Here is a 16827-nt window from a genome sequence, read left to right on the forward strand (position 1 = left end):
GACTTTACAGTGAGTACAAGTAAAAGTAACTGATATATATGTTTATACTGTATTCGATGGATCGACTGATTTTTATGTGAATACTGCTAAAAAAAAAGGAAACTGTGATACTTTAGCCCGCAAAGTAACTTGTAACCAAAGTTATCAACTAAATGTATAGGGGTTAGCATGAAAACATCAATAACTACAATACTGTAATATAATAAATACCAATACTCAAACTTTTATTTTATAACAAAATTGTGTAGCAGGGTTTCTCCTCAGAGCAGAGTATTTATACACAGGGGTAAAAACAGAAAATTAAATGCAAAATTCAGTTTTTAATAATTACATAATGATTGTACAGATCAGTGTTCAGTCAGCAAAGAAAGATTCTCCTGAGATTATTATAGAACCAAGTAATTATAAAAAATCATACAAATGAGTGACATCATGATAATAAACATTAATCATCAATAACTGTTCGTCAGACTGTATCAAAACATTGTGTCCATCGTTGTGAGAATAGAAACTGATCAGTTATCAACAGTAGTGGGAAGTAACTAAGTACATTTACTCATGTGGGTCTTTGATATGTAGATGAGTATTTTCACAGTATTTTTACTGCAGTAAAGTATCTGATTATTTCATTTTACCATCGTTTTTAACACAGTTACATCAGAGAGTTTGTGTTTGTGGGATTGAATAAGACAGAACTAAAACAAATCAAACAATGTGTGAGTGCCACACAGCTGTCACCTGACACACACACACACACACACACACACACAGTTCATCATGAGGAGCTCTGGATCATCAGCAACATGTTGACCTGCTGCTGTAACTGCCTCATAGCACCAAGAACAACCAGGAGGATGAGGAGGAGGAGATGAAGAAAAAGAAGAAGAAGAAGCACCACCAACAACAGGAAGTACACTGGATAGTTAATATATTAATGTGATGATGTTATTGACATAGAACAGCCTTTAATGAACCCAGATTAGTGGTTTAATAGAAATATACCTGTGGTCAGTTTGGTCAGTTTGCAGAGGGGCTTTACATTTCTTTAGGTTCCAACTTTGAACTTGGTTTCGTCACAGTGCTGAGCTCACAGTCGGGTCAGAATCAGGTATAAAACAATAATCGTGTCAAAACATCACATTTTGGCTTTAAGCATCATTAAAAACTCAAAAGGATTTTGTCTTTTACAATAAACAAAAAAACACAAACACTAAAAGATATCCTGTTGAAAATCCAGTGGTGTTACGCTTACAGATGTTGAAACACCAGCCTGAACAGTGGTCTCTGGCTCTAAATCGTCTTGATAGCGTTTAGATTTAAGAACCTGGTTTTGTCATCACAAGGCTGTCTGGAAATGAAGAGATGTGTCTTTAGAAATATCCAGTGGTTTCACGCTTAGAAATACTGAAACACCACCTGGAACACTGGTCTCTGGCCCGGCAGCCTTCTGGTTCGGCTCACGGTATCTGGATTTGTTGCCACAAGCACAGCTGGTACATGTGATGTGACGACTGAACGTGTGATGCAGACTCTTCGTTCGTCACTTTCAAGTTCCACAGACGATGTTCAGCTGAGAGGACTGGAGGTTGTGCTGATCGGTTTCAGGCAGCAGCTTTGGTTTCCCACTCCTGTGAAAAGAAACAGACATAAAACATCTGATAACTTCATTAAATATGATCGTGTACAGCCGCCTCGACTGAGATGGACAAACATCAGCGTGTGTCACTCTGACCTTCCTCCTCTGGAAAACCTTGCCGTGTTCGATGAAGAGCGCTGAAGGAGCTCGTCTCAGAGAGTTTTTAGCCGAGGCCGTCCGTCGCAGCAGAGGGTTCAGGAAACCCACCTGGACCAGCAGAGACCAGCAGGGCCAGCAGAGACCAGCAGAGACCAGCAGGGCCAGCAGAGACCAGCAGAGACCAGCAGAGACCAGCAGGACCAGCAGAGACCAGCAGAGACCAGCAGGACCAGCAGAGACCAGCAGAGACCAGCAGAGACCAGCAGGACCAGCAGGACCAGCAGAGACCAGCAGAGACCAGCAGGACCAGCAGAGACCAGCAGGACCAGCAGAGACCAGCAGAGACCAGCAGGACCAGCAGAGACCAGCAGAGACCAGCAGGGCCAGCAGAGACCAGCAGAGACCAGCAGAGACCAGCAGAGACCAGCAGAGACCAGCAGAGACCAGCAGGGCCAGCAGAGACCAGCAGAGACCAGCAGAGACCAGCAGAGACCAGCAGAGACCAGCAGAGACCAGCAGGGCCAGCAGAGACCAGCAGAGACCAGCAGAGACCAGCAGAGACCAGCAGGGCCAGCAGGACCAGCAGAGACCAGCAGAGACCAGTGAGAGGTCAAAAACTCAGAGTGTGCATTTTCATATCAGCAGATCTTGGCTGTGAGTCGTTGTGTTGTTCCTACCTGAGCACGCTCAGTGCAGACGGCCAGCGACTGTCTGAAAGAGGTGCGTTTGTTTTGCTTCCCAGCAGATGCCAGGTTGATCTCTGACCCCGCCCTCAGCTGCACCGGCCTCTTCCCGGTCAGCTCCAGCTTCTGAACGCCTCGCTCCACCTCCACCACCCTCCTGTCTGACACACAGCGACACACAGCGGGTTCATTCAGGGCTGCTTTTAAAGGGTTTTAATACAATCAGGAGTTTTGTCTCTCCGGAGCAGCTTCCACTTTCTGAGCTCAGGTGTGTTTCAGTGTCCAGGTTCCCGTCTGAGCTGAGACTCACTCTGTGTGGTGAACACGGTGTTGCTGTAGGTCACTGAGTCTCTGGACGACACCGAGCTGCAGCCAACTGAGTCCTGAGAGCTGTGGAGCTGAAGTCATGACAAACACTCGTCAGTGTTTACATTTACATTCTCCACTGAAGTAAAAGATCCAAAGTGCAAATGTAACAGAACTGAGATCCTCGGTTCTGGGGACCGTACCATGTGCTCCAGGACCGAGGTGTTGGAGTAGATGGGCTGGTCTCGGCCCGTTAGACTCAGGTGGAACGGGTCGTCCATGTAAGTGTTAGAAGTGGGAAACTTTCTGATCTGCAGCCCACTGAGGAGGGAAACAATATGACATCATCACCACAGAAGAAGAGGAGGAAGAAGAGAAGAAGAAGAACTAAAACAGACCATCTTACCTGAGCCCTCCACCTGCGTGCACCTGTGTGTTGTTGTCATGGTGACTGTGATTGGCAGCTCCATCCTGCAGCAGCTTTAACCACCGCTCCTTTTCTTCTGAGCTGCTCACCTGGAGGACGGATGGACACATGAACACCGTGACTGAATCAGGAGCTACCTGAACGGTTCCTGCGTGTCAGCTGCTCACCTCCAGCACCGCCACCTGGTCACCGAGCACGCTCAGTGTGATCCTGTAGGAGTGGTCCGTGTCGGGTCCAGCTCTGATGTCACATCCTCTGAGCTGGATGGTGTACTGAGGGCAGCGCTCCCTCTTCACCTCCCCTCCCTCCTCGTCCTCCTCCTCCTCCTCTCCGAACATGTTGAGTGTTGACGCCTCCACCTGGCACAGTAAACTCTGCCACTGACAGTTCATCATCACACTCAGGTAACCTGTCAATCAACCACACCTGAGGTCAGAGGTCACCATGACATCACTTCATTTGATGACACAGGATGAAGTGATGGAGTATTTGTAAACTTGTCATGAGCTCAGTACCTCTGTGTGTGTCGGTGCTGCAGCGGGCTGAAGGTTTCTCCTCCTCAGAGTCAGTCTGGACTGTACTGGACTGCACACACACAACACGGACACATATCAGAACCAGTGTGTGTGTGTGTGTGTGTGTGTGTGTGTGTGTGTGTGTGTGTGTGTGTGTGTGTGTGTGTGTGTGTGTGTGTGTGTGTGTGTGTGTCTCACCCTGCAGGACAGCAGCTGATCTGATCTGATCAGAGACAACGAGCTCCGAGTCTCCACTTCACCTCCGACACTCACCTCCTCAATCACCTGCACACAAACATCAGACTCAAGTATATGGTGTTAAAATATTACTTTGGTGAAAGTCTCCCGTATCAAATGTGCTGCTTTGACTCTAATGCAGCAAGTAATGTGTAAAGTAACTAGTGACTAAAGTTATCAAATGCAGTGGAGTAAAAAGTATCTGCCTGAGATGCTGCGAGTAGAAGAGCACCGGAACAAGTAAATCATACGTTCACTTCAGTCCAGTGAGTAAATGTGCTCTGCAACATGCTGAGCGTCTCTGACCTTCTTCCACTCGTCGGCCTGCTGGTAGGTGCTGTATCCCAGAACCAGAGTCTCTGAGCCCAGTGGGACCAGTTTGAGCTGGTGCTGGATCTTCCTGTTGCACTTTGACTTGTAGACGAGCTGACAGCCGCGCAGACTCAACTCCAGCTGAGGGAGCAGGTCCTGAGCACACTTATAGCACTGACACACACACACACACACACACTTGAACACTCACACATCCTGATCAGTGTGTACCTCAGCGCAGCACTTGAATGAAAGTTACCAGCAGCACGTCGTTCCGGATGATGAACAGCTGTTTGGTCCACTGTCCGAGCCACTTCCTCCTCCACAGGTAACCACAGAGGCGGGACTCGGGGGCGGGCCTTAGGCAGGGCTGGGAGGCGCTCCATTGGATGTAGTGAGCTCTGTCCTTCACAGGCTCATCATCATCATCATCATCTTCATCATCATCCCCGTAGGACTCGTAGTGACTGCTGTCTGACTCCGCCTTCTCTGAGTTAATGACCAACACACTTTTATTCAAGTTAAAGTTCATTTTTACAACGTGTGTGTGTGTGTGTGTGTGTGTGGATACCGGCGTTAGATGTGTTTGTTTCAGCTATGTAAGGTTCTGCCTCCTCGTAGGTATCTTCATCGTCATCATCACCTCCGAGACCTCCTGGAGGGAGGGGCGGCACTACAGGGCCCTGGATGTGAAACAGGAAGTGGTTCGGGGGGTCGTCAGAGGGAACTCAGTGGACAAATTAACAGATGAAACTGAAAACATTTGAAGTTTGGATTTGAAGTTTTGGTCTGAATGTGTCAGAAACAGTCCGATCCTTCACTGAGAGCTACGAGGAGCTATGAGATGTTTGTGTTGATTCTGGACCTCTGAGGTTCTGATTCCACCCTCAGAACCACAAAATGTAATGTCAGAAATAAAATGACGTGAAGAACAATCTCCTCCTGCTTCTTTTTACTGATGGACCTCTCACTGTAACTTTGCCTGGAAAACATAAACACAGTCTGCAGAAACTGATCTTCTCGCTGATGGTGCGACGCAAACGAAAGTGTAGAATTATTTTCAGATTGTAAAGTTGAAGAAGTGCAACGTCTCGCTGCGCATGAACAGTATTCCCCAAGAGACTGTGTGTGTGTGTGTGTGTGTGTGTGTGTGTGTGTGTGCGTGTGTGTGTGTCCATCCATCACGTAGACCAGATGCTAATCAGCCGCCATCAGTGACCGCTTCCTCCCTCTGCAGAACTCTCAGCCAATAGGACGACAGAAAGAGGCGAGATGGCCTCATATGTAAACAATGAACATCCTGTCACTCCCTCAAACATACACACACACACACACACACACACACACAGTAACCCTGCCGTCTCCTCCCAAACCTCAGGAGGACTCAGTCTGTCATTACTGACCCACATCACAGACCTCCTCCTCCTCCTCCTCCTCCTCCTCCTCCTCCTCTGCCTCCTCTTATCTAAAAAAAAAGCCTTTTTTGGGCGCTCCCCACTCGTCTTTAACCTCAGGAGGATCCATCAGGAGGTCAGACTTGGATGAAAACACAACATTTTGCCTCTTGAAATGTGACTCACCCCATTTCTGAGCCACACAGATGAGTCCTGGTGTGAGACCAGCTCGGAGGACCGGACGCCTTCTGGACAAACAAACACACCTGATTTCCAACCGTCTTTGAACACAACACCTGATGCACATTTCATTTTCTCTACAAGGATTTAACAAATCATTCACTTTAAAGATGACACGTGAGAAATAAGCACAAAAAACAAACAAATGTGTTGCTGTGATTTCAGCTCAGTGTTACCTGTCCCAGGTGTGTCTATCTGCTCGTTGCTAGGAGACAGTGATGGACAGCTCATGATCATGTACTCAGCATCTTCCACTGGAAACACAACAAACATCCTGGGTCAGTGAACTCAGCAGAGTCAGAACCGGACCAGTGACAGAACGTTTCAGAGAAAACAGGCAGCTGTGCAGAGACGTGACGCAGATACTGATCGGCGTTTACAGAAGCTGAATAGTGCTGAATGATGCAGAACGCCACCGCCATGGAGCAGCGCTCTGCCAGACCTAACCCCAACCCGGCAGCGACCAGAGAAGATGAGGGTCCAGTTTGAAGACAGGAAACAAGCACCAAGGTGGTTTTCTTGACTGGTTGGGCTCCTGTATAGTGAGGCCACAAACTCTGAGCTGTCTACCTAGCAGAAGCTACATTTAGCAGCAGTTAGCAGTTATCCATCCAGAAAGTTGTTTTGTTGTCCCCAGAAACAAAGAGTTTATTGGAGGAGAAAAAAGAAAACACCCCCGAGAGCAGGACGAGTCATCAGCAGGCTCTGAAGCTCTAAAATCACCATATCAGCTGTAATAAGTGATTCTGGAGAGAGATGACCGACTGTCCAGTCTCAAGCTCAGGTCATCAGATCCACATGGTTTGGCTCCAGGTACCAGGTTCTGACAACCCCAGAGTGAGACTCAAGAATCACGTTTATGCTTCATCTCTTGTTGCACCTTTAACTGCGACTTGTAGTAGAAGTATAAATACCAGGTGTGTCGCTCGTCTGCAGTTTGGACAGCAGCTCTGAGATGGATTTCTTCTGAGCCTGAGCGATGTAACTCAGGTTCTCTGAGTCCAGAACAGACAGGAAGGACTGCAGGTCCCAGATCAGCTTGGCCAGCACTAAAGACAGACAGACAGACAGACAGACAGACAGACAGACAGACAGACAGACAGACAGGTGAACAGAGAGGCAGACAGACTCCTCAGCTGCCTCATTAACGAGGTAAAATCAGACGTTCTGATGGAGATCTGATCCGGTCTGAGCCTCTTTTTAAACCAGCCAACTACGTTAAACAGCGCTGTGCTAAGCTATAAAGCTAATATGTGGCTATAGATAATGATCAATGTATAAACTAAATAAAGGAATAAAATAAGCAGGTGGTGTAAACGAACAGCAGCAGCAGGAAACAGGTGCAGCTGAGCTCGGCAGACATCAATTTAAACTTTAGCTGCTTTTAAATCTTCAAGGATTTACTGAAATTTTTCAAAACTAAATCTTTGGATCAACCCTTTAAACATCTACATTCCTGTCTGAGCCAAAATACTAAATATCAGACACCAAACATGCTGTAAACATATTAACATGGCAGAGTTATATTTTGAAACTTAGCATTAGCACGTGTTTGCCTGCGAGCTCCTTTCAAATGTGCACAAATCTCCAAACAGGCGACAGTTGCTTTAAAACTATCTTCTTTTTATATCATCAGGAGTCTGAAGCATTTAAAAATACATTTGTCCTCAGCTGCTTATTTTAAATCACTTCTGTGACTTTTATGAGTGGTAAACAGACGTCAGCAGGTTAATGAAACATGAAATCCGTCGTGAAGTTGCTCTGTGTTCACGTCATGAAAGACGCTGCTGTCTCTGCTCCATGAATGAACACTGACTTTGTGTTTTGGCCTCAGAAGACTTGAGATTATTGACGGCAGTGATGCGACTTCATATTATCTGCTGAGAATACAAACTGTGCTGTGAAATGTTTCCCACTGGGCCTGTTATCTCTCTGGCTGCTTCTCCTTATTTACACTTTAGTTACTCCTTAATTAATGTGATCCTGCGTGTTTATCTTCCGCTGACTCATCATTGTGTAATCCTTTCACTTCCTTGTTCTCCTGCGCAGGCTGCTGTTTGTCTTTCATTCACTCAGCATCATTTCTGTCATAAAGAATGATGCCATGCAGCAGCCGAGCGGAGCTGCGTTCAGATGAACAGAACAGAAGTTTTATTAATGATCTAATAAAAAAGCCCTGAGCTGAGCTGACTCACCTGTTCAGGTAACGATTCCCATCACAAAGTTAGATGTCCTGACCTTCACATGTTCACTGATGTGACAGGATCCACACTGATAAGCTGCTGGATGCTGCTAATGTTTAACACAGAGTCAAGGCACTGTGTGTGTGTGTGTGTGTGTGTGTGTGTGTGTGTGTGTGTGTGTGTGTGTGTGTGTGTGTGTGTGTGTGTGTGTGTGTGTGTGTGTGTTGCAACATCATTTTAAAGCTCAAGGTCCTCGTATGAACAGGAAGTTACATAGAGTGGAAAATAATTGGGGGGGGACTCGTAACATTTACTTCCTTCATTGATCTGATCAACAGAACGCCTCACAGACACCAGTGTTATATCTGATGTAACCCTAAAAGGTCTGTGTAACCCCTAGAACCTCCCCGATGACCAATAGAATGTCCTAAAGGTCCTGAAGAACCACAAGAAAGATCCCAAAAACAGTAGAACCTCCTTCAGCAAGACTAGAGGTTCGGAAAACCCATCAAACATCAACATCTACAGGACACCTGGAACCACTAAAGGATCTCTAGAACCTCAAAACTGACGACTACAACCTGCTTAAGGACTCAGTTTGTTTAAATGACAGCTAGAACCTCCCACGGCATGACTAGAACCACCTAATGGACCCCAATAATCTACTTGATGACCACTAGAACTTTCTTCAACACGTGTGAAACCACCTCAAGGATTTATAGAACATCTGAATGATCTAAAAGAGTTCTGCATCCGTGGATAATGACCACTCGAACTCCATGAAGACACAAAATAAACACCTGAAGATCTATAGAACCACTAGAACCTCATAGAGACTTCTGAAAAACCTCAAGAACATCCTTGACAACAACTACTTGTAGAAACCACTTTAGGAGCCTCTGGAACAACTTCATTAATGTAAATTATACAATCACCAGAAGAACGTCCAGACCCTGGTCAGTGACCTAGAAGCTCCTTGATTATCACTAGAACTGCTTACAGGACTTTTAGAACCTTCAGAGGGACCTCTAGAACCTCCCTGCAGATGATCACTAAGAGATTACACACCAAACTTATCATATCAATTGATTAAGAACAGGAACCTGACACGGGACCACGTCGGATGTCAGCCATCATGTTGTTGAACAGTTCCAACAGATTCTGCTCTGAAACTCTTCTTGACTCTGTTGTGTTCTGGTGCCGTTAGCAGAGTGGAGCGACCGAGCCGGAGCGGTTAGACTGAACTGATATCAAAACAGAATTATCATGTGAGGGAGGGTAAAATGTAAAAAATGCACAGAGAACCCTCCGAACAGACGGCGATTGTCTCTGAGCTCCATTCAGACCGACTGAGTGAGTCCATTCACACTCGGCGCTGAGTGGGAGACGAAGGTTAAACGTTTCTGATTAACTCGTCGCTGCTGAATTTAAGGATCCTGCCGCTCTGCTTACCAGCCGGCTGCTGCTTTAAACACTGAGCTGCACATACCTAACACACACCCACTACACAACGACACAACAACACAAGAACACAACAACACAATAATGACGACAACCACAGGAACCTCAGAGACACGAGGACAGCTTCACAACAGAACAGACTGCAGAGAAATAACCAGTTTGTGTTACTGGACGCTGCTTATCTGACCATCAACATCACATCCTGTGTCTGGCTTTGATGCTGGACAACACACACACACACACACACACACACACAGACGCCTACTGTCCATGTGAATGAAAGACAGATAATCTCATTAAATCAGCAGCTAAAACAATCACAACAGAAACAAATATAAATCTGTAGAACAGCTGGTTGATGTATTTTGTTCTGATCGTGTGAGTTCAATTAATTGTCTTGTTCTTGATTCACTCTGTGCTTTAAAGAGGTCAAAGACAATTTTCTTGCAAATTAACAGTTGTTGTTGTTGTGTCCACTGGTGGTTCTGGTGCAGAACATCGTTGTGTGGCTGTTTCTGAGGTTCTGTACTGAGTTTACAGTGCGAATATCTCATTCTTAACATTCTTATTTTAACCCGATCAGTGATCTTCTCCTGAACCTAACGACAGTCAGCTGTATCCACGTGCTTGTCTGCTCGTCACACCTGCAGCTGAACGTCCTCGTTCTGATGTGGCTTTAAAGGGATAGTTTGGGTTTTTTGAAGTGGGGTCATATAAAGTTCATATCTATAGTCAGTCTGCTCCCTACTGTAATCACTGATCAGCGCAGCTAGCGTTAGCTATGTCAACAATTAACATATCAGTAGCTAGGTTTAATATTTTGTGGTGTTGCAGAGCTTAGCGATAGCGTTAGCAGCTGTTTCCTCCTTTAGCTTCAGTCTGTTAGCATGACATCCTCTACAGCAGTACCTGTTCTAGCTTTAGCCCGATAAAAACAGGCGACTGGAGACACACTTAACATTCATGGCCTAGTTGTAGAACAGACCAAATGACCTGGATCAGAACCCCAGTTGGAACAAACTGGACTTGTAGTTTACACATGAAGTCAAAAAGCTGAAACTGCAGCGGTCAGTCTGAGTGTTAGTCGCACACTCAGTCTGAATCTAAACAGTCTATTAGCTCGGTCTCCTGAGGGCGGCAGGAGGAAGTGATGATGATGATGATGATGATGATGATGAGGAGGAGGAGGAGGAGGAGGAGGAGGAGGAGGAGGAGGAGGGATGATGGAGGAGGACAGGCGGGTGTTTCCGATTGTTGTGCTGCTGTAGTTAACAAACCATCAGTGTGATAAAGACGAGGAATTCATGACATCAGAGGGTTTGATTTAGATATCTGCACGGTGACGATCACGACTCGCTGCGAGACGATCGAGTCCGCTGATGTAACTCTGACGAGCGACGCAAGAACATGTAGAAAACAGTTTAAAACACTGCGATAAACTTTAATAATGTGTTAGTTAACAGCTGCCGAGGCTGCTGGACGAACACACAGCACGGTAAATCAGAATAAATGTGTGTTGGGATTGTAAACAGATACTGTGCAGAATACATTAAAACATACTTAAATGTGTGTATGTTAGTGTGTTGTTTAAATGTTTTTCTATAAACTGAACATAACTGTGAAATAGGAGGATTTAAGTGAAGTTTATGGAACATTTACACACTGAAACATTCAGGATCCAAACAAAGGGACATTTTTGTTTTTAAAATCTGACAGCTTGAATGTAATAATTTACATTTATTTATGTATCAACAGATAAAAGTCACACATGTGAATCATTCCAGCTCTTTTATGTAACTTCCTGTGTTGACAATACTTTACATTTACTGTCTAACATTAGTATATTTCTCTGGTGATTTTTCTTCAGGTCATCATTGTTGATGAACCGGCCGTGTGAGGAGCCTCCAGGTTCTGTCGGTCCGCTTCGCTCTATTTATACCGTTAACACTTTTCACATCATAACCTCAGAGGTACTTAATTTCTTTATTTAAAGTAAATGTAAATGTATGTACACATTTAGTTTCACACATTCAAAAATTGATTGTGATTTTAAACAGAGTGTGATGAAATATGAGTTTTAACTTGAAGACGTCTCTGTACTAAGATATCTACTGAAGTTAGCATGCTAACCAGCTACCTCCGGCCCGCCCTTTGTCACAGAACCACTCCAGAACCACTCCAGAACCACTCCAAGCTCCCAGTTCAGCCACTAGCTGCACATCTTGAGCCGTTATTGTCAGACGTCGACATTAAAGTGAATCTTCACATCTACGAGACTGAAACTACCAAATGTTTTTACTCTTTGAAAATGATCAGCAAAAGAGCGGATCAATAATGTTCTGACTGATTACACACTGTTTCAGCTGTACTTTTGGGTATTTACATTTATTACAAAAAGCCCTATTTCATATAACAAATATAAACTTTATATGTGTAAAGTAACTGAGAGATGAAGAGGAGAAGACTAGTAACAGTAAAAGTACTTAGTTACTCTGTGTATATATGATGAGGTGAAGAGTACCTTTCTGTTTGTCCATGTCTGTCAGCAGCTGCTGCTCTTCAGTCTCATGTCTCTGCTGAGGTCCAAACATCTGTCTGCTCTGTGTGAAGCAGCTCCAGCTCTGACGATCCGGCCCCGCCCCCTGTGTGACATCATCACGTGACATCACAGGAGGAAGGGGAGAGAGAGAGAGAGAGAGAGAGAGAGAGAGAGAGAGAGAGAGAGACAGAGAGAGACAGAGAGAGAGAGAGAGACGCTGTACTTTTAATCACAGTGCGTTGATATGGATTCATCCGCCGCTGAAAGTAGTCCCCAACAAAGTCACCGTCTCCTCCTGTTTCCTCATTAACATCATCAGGTTCTCTGTTGTGATCAGTGTCAAGTATCCCGAAGTCACACTGGAGTTAAGTAAGAGACTAACTGGACTTCACAGAGGCCTAAGAACCATCTGACACCCAGCGGAGGTTCTTAGGCCTCCTGATTATGGACACCTTGAAGAGCATCATCCCACTTATACGTCACATGGTCACTTGCCAAAGAAAAGAAATTCAGACCATTAATTTATATTTTCATGCCTTTTACAATCAAAATATCAAGTTTTCCACAAGCCGTAACTTAGTTTCCCTGGTAACGCCTGAGGGTTCAACTGATACTGGAAGTCATTTAATTTATAAATGCACTTGTTTGCCTCCAGTGTAGCGTGTAATCTGTAAAGTAACTAGTAACTGAAGTTATCAAATTAATGGAGTGAAGCACAAGTATAACATAGAAGAAAACGGGAATACTCAAGTAATCCACTTGGTGGAAAGTAACTTTGAACATGGACTCGACTACATTTCGGGGGAAATTGAACACTTTTACCTGCACTACAGTTACCACTTTCCTTGATAAGTGATCTAATTAGCCTAGAGTATTTGAGTAATTGTACTTAGTTACATTCCACCTCTGATTATCATTGGGTTTGAATCAGGAATATTTTCAATTGAAGAAGTAAATAAATAAGCTTATACTTTGATTACATTTATTTCACTGAATATTGATCATGATACAAATTTAAAGACAAAATGACTCGAGTCACGTCTCTTGAGAATGTTAGCATGCTATCATGCTAAGCTAAGAACAGGGGAAATATACCTGCTATTCATCCGCCTGTTAGCATGTGACCGTTAGCATTGAGCTCACTGCGCCGCTCTGGTCTGACTGTGGTGTTCGAGAATATAAAATCAGTTCTGTGAATGAAGTTCTTAAATGTTTAGTTTCTCTGGTCACTTGAATGAATCTGCACCGTCTCCTCAAAGCAAATAGAAATGCTCTTTATTGTAACTCATGGTTAATCATTCACGTCACCATTCATCTGTTACATCACCTGCATCCAGATATGAAAACAACAACAACAATAATCATCATATTGTCATTCAGTGGTTCAGTATGTACAGCAGCAGGGCGGCTTCAGACGGGCGGGTCACCGCCGACGAGTCCGACCTTTGACCTCAGCCCGACCTTTGACCTCAGCCCGACCTTTGACCTCAGCCCGACCTCTCTCCCCTCTAAAGAAACATCGTTTTAGATGTTCGATACCCGTCATGCACCTGAGGCAGGAAGTGTAACTGCCAGTGTTATTATATAAATCTACGTCATTAAAGGTTAAATAAAAGTATGACATCATCATCGTCATGACATCGTGCTCGCAGCAGTTAAAACCTCAGACGCGCTGGCGGTGACACGCCTCCAGGAAGTCGCCCTGCTTCTTGAAATAATTTGATTAAAAAAAAGAAGAAAAAAACACTTTAAAATGTACAGAAAGAAATAAAAACATCGTGGAACAATCTTTGTGTCATCGTGGTGTCGAGTCACAGCAACCTTCACTTCCTGTTTCTAAATACACACAACCAATCAGAACAAAGCATAAACCTGCTCAGCGTCATCGCAGCATCAGATTCATTCCTCAAACAACAGAAAGAAAGAAAAGAAAGAAAAATGAAATCATCTCAACGTAAAGTGACCAATGCTCGCTCACTCAACAACTCTCACAGTCTCTTTTTTTGTTTCGTTTCCCTCCACAGATACAGGAAGCGTGTGGCGTCGAGGCAGACGTGGTGGCGTGGGATGCAGGATGTGGTGGCGGTGATTTTGGCGTGAATTCATTCTGAGCCGTTTGACTTTAAAGGCGCCGCGAGTCTCATTTCACACTTTCACTATATTCATTTGATTTGTTGAGCATGAAATCCTTCGCAGTGCACCTTTAAAGAGTCCATTCAGATCAGGAGTCAGTGAGTCACCTGAATCAGGTGAGGACGTTCGATTCGCTGTCCTGCAAACAGACACATCTAACTTGATCAGATATGACGATGATAGTATTTATAGTTTGAGGATATATATGTATGTGTGCTGAAGTCGTTACAGATGTCCTGAAGCGTCCGTGTGGTGACGAGGAAGATCACGTCCATAAAGATCTCTTGTTATTTCCCATCATGCCTCAGAAAAGTCTCTGTTCCGTCCCTCCGTCGTCCTCTTCGACAGCTAAATGTGTCATTCTGTTTCCTCGACATTCATGTATTGATATAATTTTACACTTTCGATTAGATTTTAATAACAAACATGCCACTTTCTCTATGTAGGTTAAAAAATAGCTGCACATCATTTGGTCACTAAGCAACACGAGCCGACGCTGAACGTCTAAAAACCTGCTTATTGGACAAACCAGAGCTCAGATCAGCTCCGGCCTGAAGGTTTACATTGTTCTTCTACACTGCAGGTGTGTGTGTGTGTGTGTGTGTGTGTGTGTGTGTGTGTGTGTGTGTGTGTGTGTGTGTGTGTGTGCATGGTGTACTGAGATACAAGAGGGCAGTGGTTTCTGCTGTAGGATAAAGAAAAAACCAAAGAGGAGACAGTTTGATCACAGCTGATGCAGCCGAGGATCGGCTGGATCAGCTCCTGATTTTAAAGTTCTGATTTAAAGTTCTGATTCAATTCAGTTTGCCGTCAGTGATTCAACAATAAACAACAAGAGATAGAAATAGTTAACTTTAGCTTAAGCTCAGTTTCTGTGAACACTTCTTCACAAACAAGTTCTCCGAAAATGAAAATGAACCAACATGTCCGATGCTGCAAGAGTTCCCAGTCAGCTGATCGTCTTCATCACAGGCGAAGAGTCTGGAAGTGACAATGCAGGCTAACGCTATGATAGCTACAGGCTAACGTTATGACAGCTGCAAGCTAACGCTAAGATAGCTGCAGGCTAACGCTATGATAGCTTCAGGCTAACGCTATGATAGCTGCAGGCTAACGCTATGATAGCTTCAGGCTAACGCTATGATAGCTGCAGGCTAACGCTATGATAGCTTCAGGCTAACGCTATGATAGCTGCAGGCTAACGCTATGATAGCTTCAGGCTAACGCTATGATAGCTGCAGGCTAACGCTATGATAGCTTCAGGCTAACGCTATGATAGCTGCAGGCTAACGCTATGATAGCTTCAGGCTAACGCTATGATAGTAGCTGGACATGAAGAGGAAAAATCACTAATCCTGTTTTCCATTCCACTCAATATTTGATTTAAAAGTGACATCGTGACATCCCTAAATATTACTACTAAACATTAGCATTTTCATGTTTAACTTTCACACACAAGCTTCTGAAAGGTTTTTTCTCCCAAAGAAACATTTTTTCCAAAACTTAGTGAGTAGCTTTCCATTAGAAGTGAACACACTGAGGAAGACAATAATACAATAAATCAATTAAATAAATTCAGTAGAGGATAAAGTCTTCACATAAGTGTAGCTTGTTTCATTAGCTTCATTAGCTTTGTTAGCTTCATTAGCTTCTTATGCAATGCTCGGCATCATTCTGTGATCAAACTGTGTCCTTGATTTTCTTTTTAGGTGCTGGGAGAGAGATGTCATCATCATGACATCATAGCTGGCTTAGCCAATAGGAACGGTCCATCCTGGCAGTCAGTATCTAATCTGTACTGAGCTGACTCAGAGTCAGCAGGAATGTTGATCTAAAGCTCGACTGCAGCTGGAAGCTCGGTAATAAAATATTGACTTCACTTTGAATGAATCTGACGTCTCAACATGTCAGTCTAACTAATGTTTAATCTGATATGTGGAAAACTTTAGCTGCAACAGCAGAACTAACTTCATTTCCCAGAATTCCACCACTAAAACCAAACAACTGCACATGCGACACTGACACCCAGAGGACTCCAGTTTGTGTCTGGCTGCTCTTTCTTCACAGTTTAAAGTTTTAGACAGATGAGAAGCTGATGGAGGCGACAGCGAGGCGTCGGGGTCGCACCAGAAACTCAATCCTGTCTGAGAGAGAAGCGGTCGACACTGTTGGAGGCTGTAAATCTGAAACGTGACTCTCTCTCTCTGTGAAACTCTCCGCTGCTCGCCTCTGTTCTACGGTGGCTGAGAGGCTCAAAACACTGCAACTTCAGAAAACTCAGGCAGAAGGAGAAATCACCTTCACTCATTAAAAACACATCTATAAAAATGTTGGAATACTAATTATTAGTCCCTAATAATTAGTATGAATGTTTTTCAGTTATTTTCAGTGTTCAATATGTAATTTTTCTTTTTAAATGTTGCCATCAAAACATAAGATGTGTGCTGAGTGTTGTGGTGCTGATCCAGGTCTCATCAGGTTCTGCTCCTGCTGACGGGAGCAGAGCTCAGAGATTAGTTCGTAACTTGTGGTATTAAAAAGGTGATTTCTCATCACTCTGTTGATCAGCCTGACTGCAGCAGTGATCCGACGCGGACCTCCAGGTTCTGTTCTGCTGACTGCTGACTGGAGCTGGAGGGGAAATGGACTTTACTTCATGAAT

At 44.3% G+C, this 16827-nt stretch overlaps 1 protein-coding gene and 1 long non-coding RNA gene across 2 annotated transcripts; both read right to left on the reverse strand.

Annotated features, from left to right (window-relative positions):
* Nucleotides 1–98: 98 nt before the first annotated feature.
* On the reverse strand, nucleotides 99–12159 carry si:dkey-220o5.5 (actin filament-associated protein 1-like 2). Its single transcript, XM_037097755.1, has 16 exons — nucleotides 12015–12159; nucleotides 6764–6898; nucleotides 6026–6103; nucleotides 5796–5857; nucleotides 4787–4898; nucleotides 4475–4704; nucleotides 4210–4389; nucleotides 3865–3951; nucleotides 3667–3736; nucleotides 3319–3560; nucleotides 3131–3240; nucleotides 2928–3045; nucleotides 2729–2816; nucleotides 2413–2579; nucleotides 1733–1843; nucleotides 99–1628 (listed from the first exon to the last, which is right to left on the reverse strand). The coding sequence occupies exons 1-16, from the start codon at nucleotides 12157–12159 to the stop codon at nucleotides 1602–1604; spliced, it is 1962 nt and encodes a 653-aa protein (XP_036953650.1). The 3' UTR covers nucleotides 99–1601.
* A 1123-nt stretch (nucleotides 12160–13282) lies between these two features.
* LOC119020250 lies at nucleotides 13283–16788 on the reverse strand. The gene is made up of 2 exons (XR_005075254.1): nucleotides 13530–16788; nucleotides 13283–13493 (listed from the first exon to the last, which is right to left on the reverse strand). It is a non-coding gene; the product is annotated as an uncharacterized LOC119020250 (long non-coding RNA).
* Nucleotides 16789–16827: the final 39 nt, after the last annotated feature.

Source organism: Acanthopagrus latus, chromosome 5 (genome assembly GCF_904848185.1).
Source record: "Acanthopagrus latus isolate v.2019 chromosome 5, fAcaLat1.1, whole genome shotgun sequence".
Taxonomy (NCBI): Eukaryota; Metazoa; Chordata; class Actinopteri; order Spariformes; family Sparidae; genus Acanthopagrus; species Acanthopagrus latus.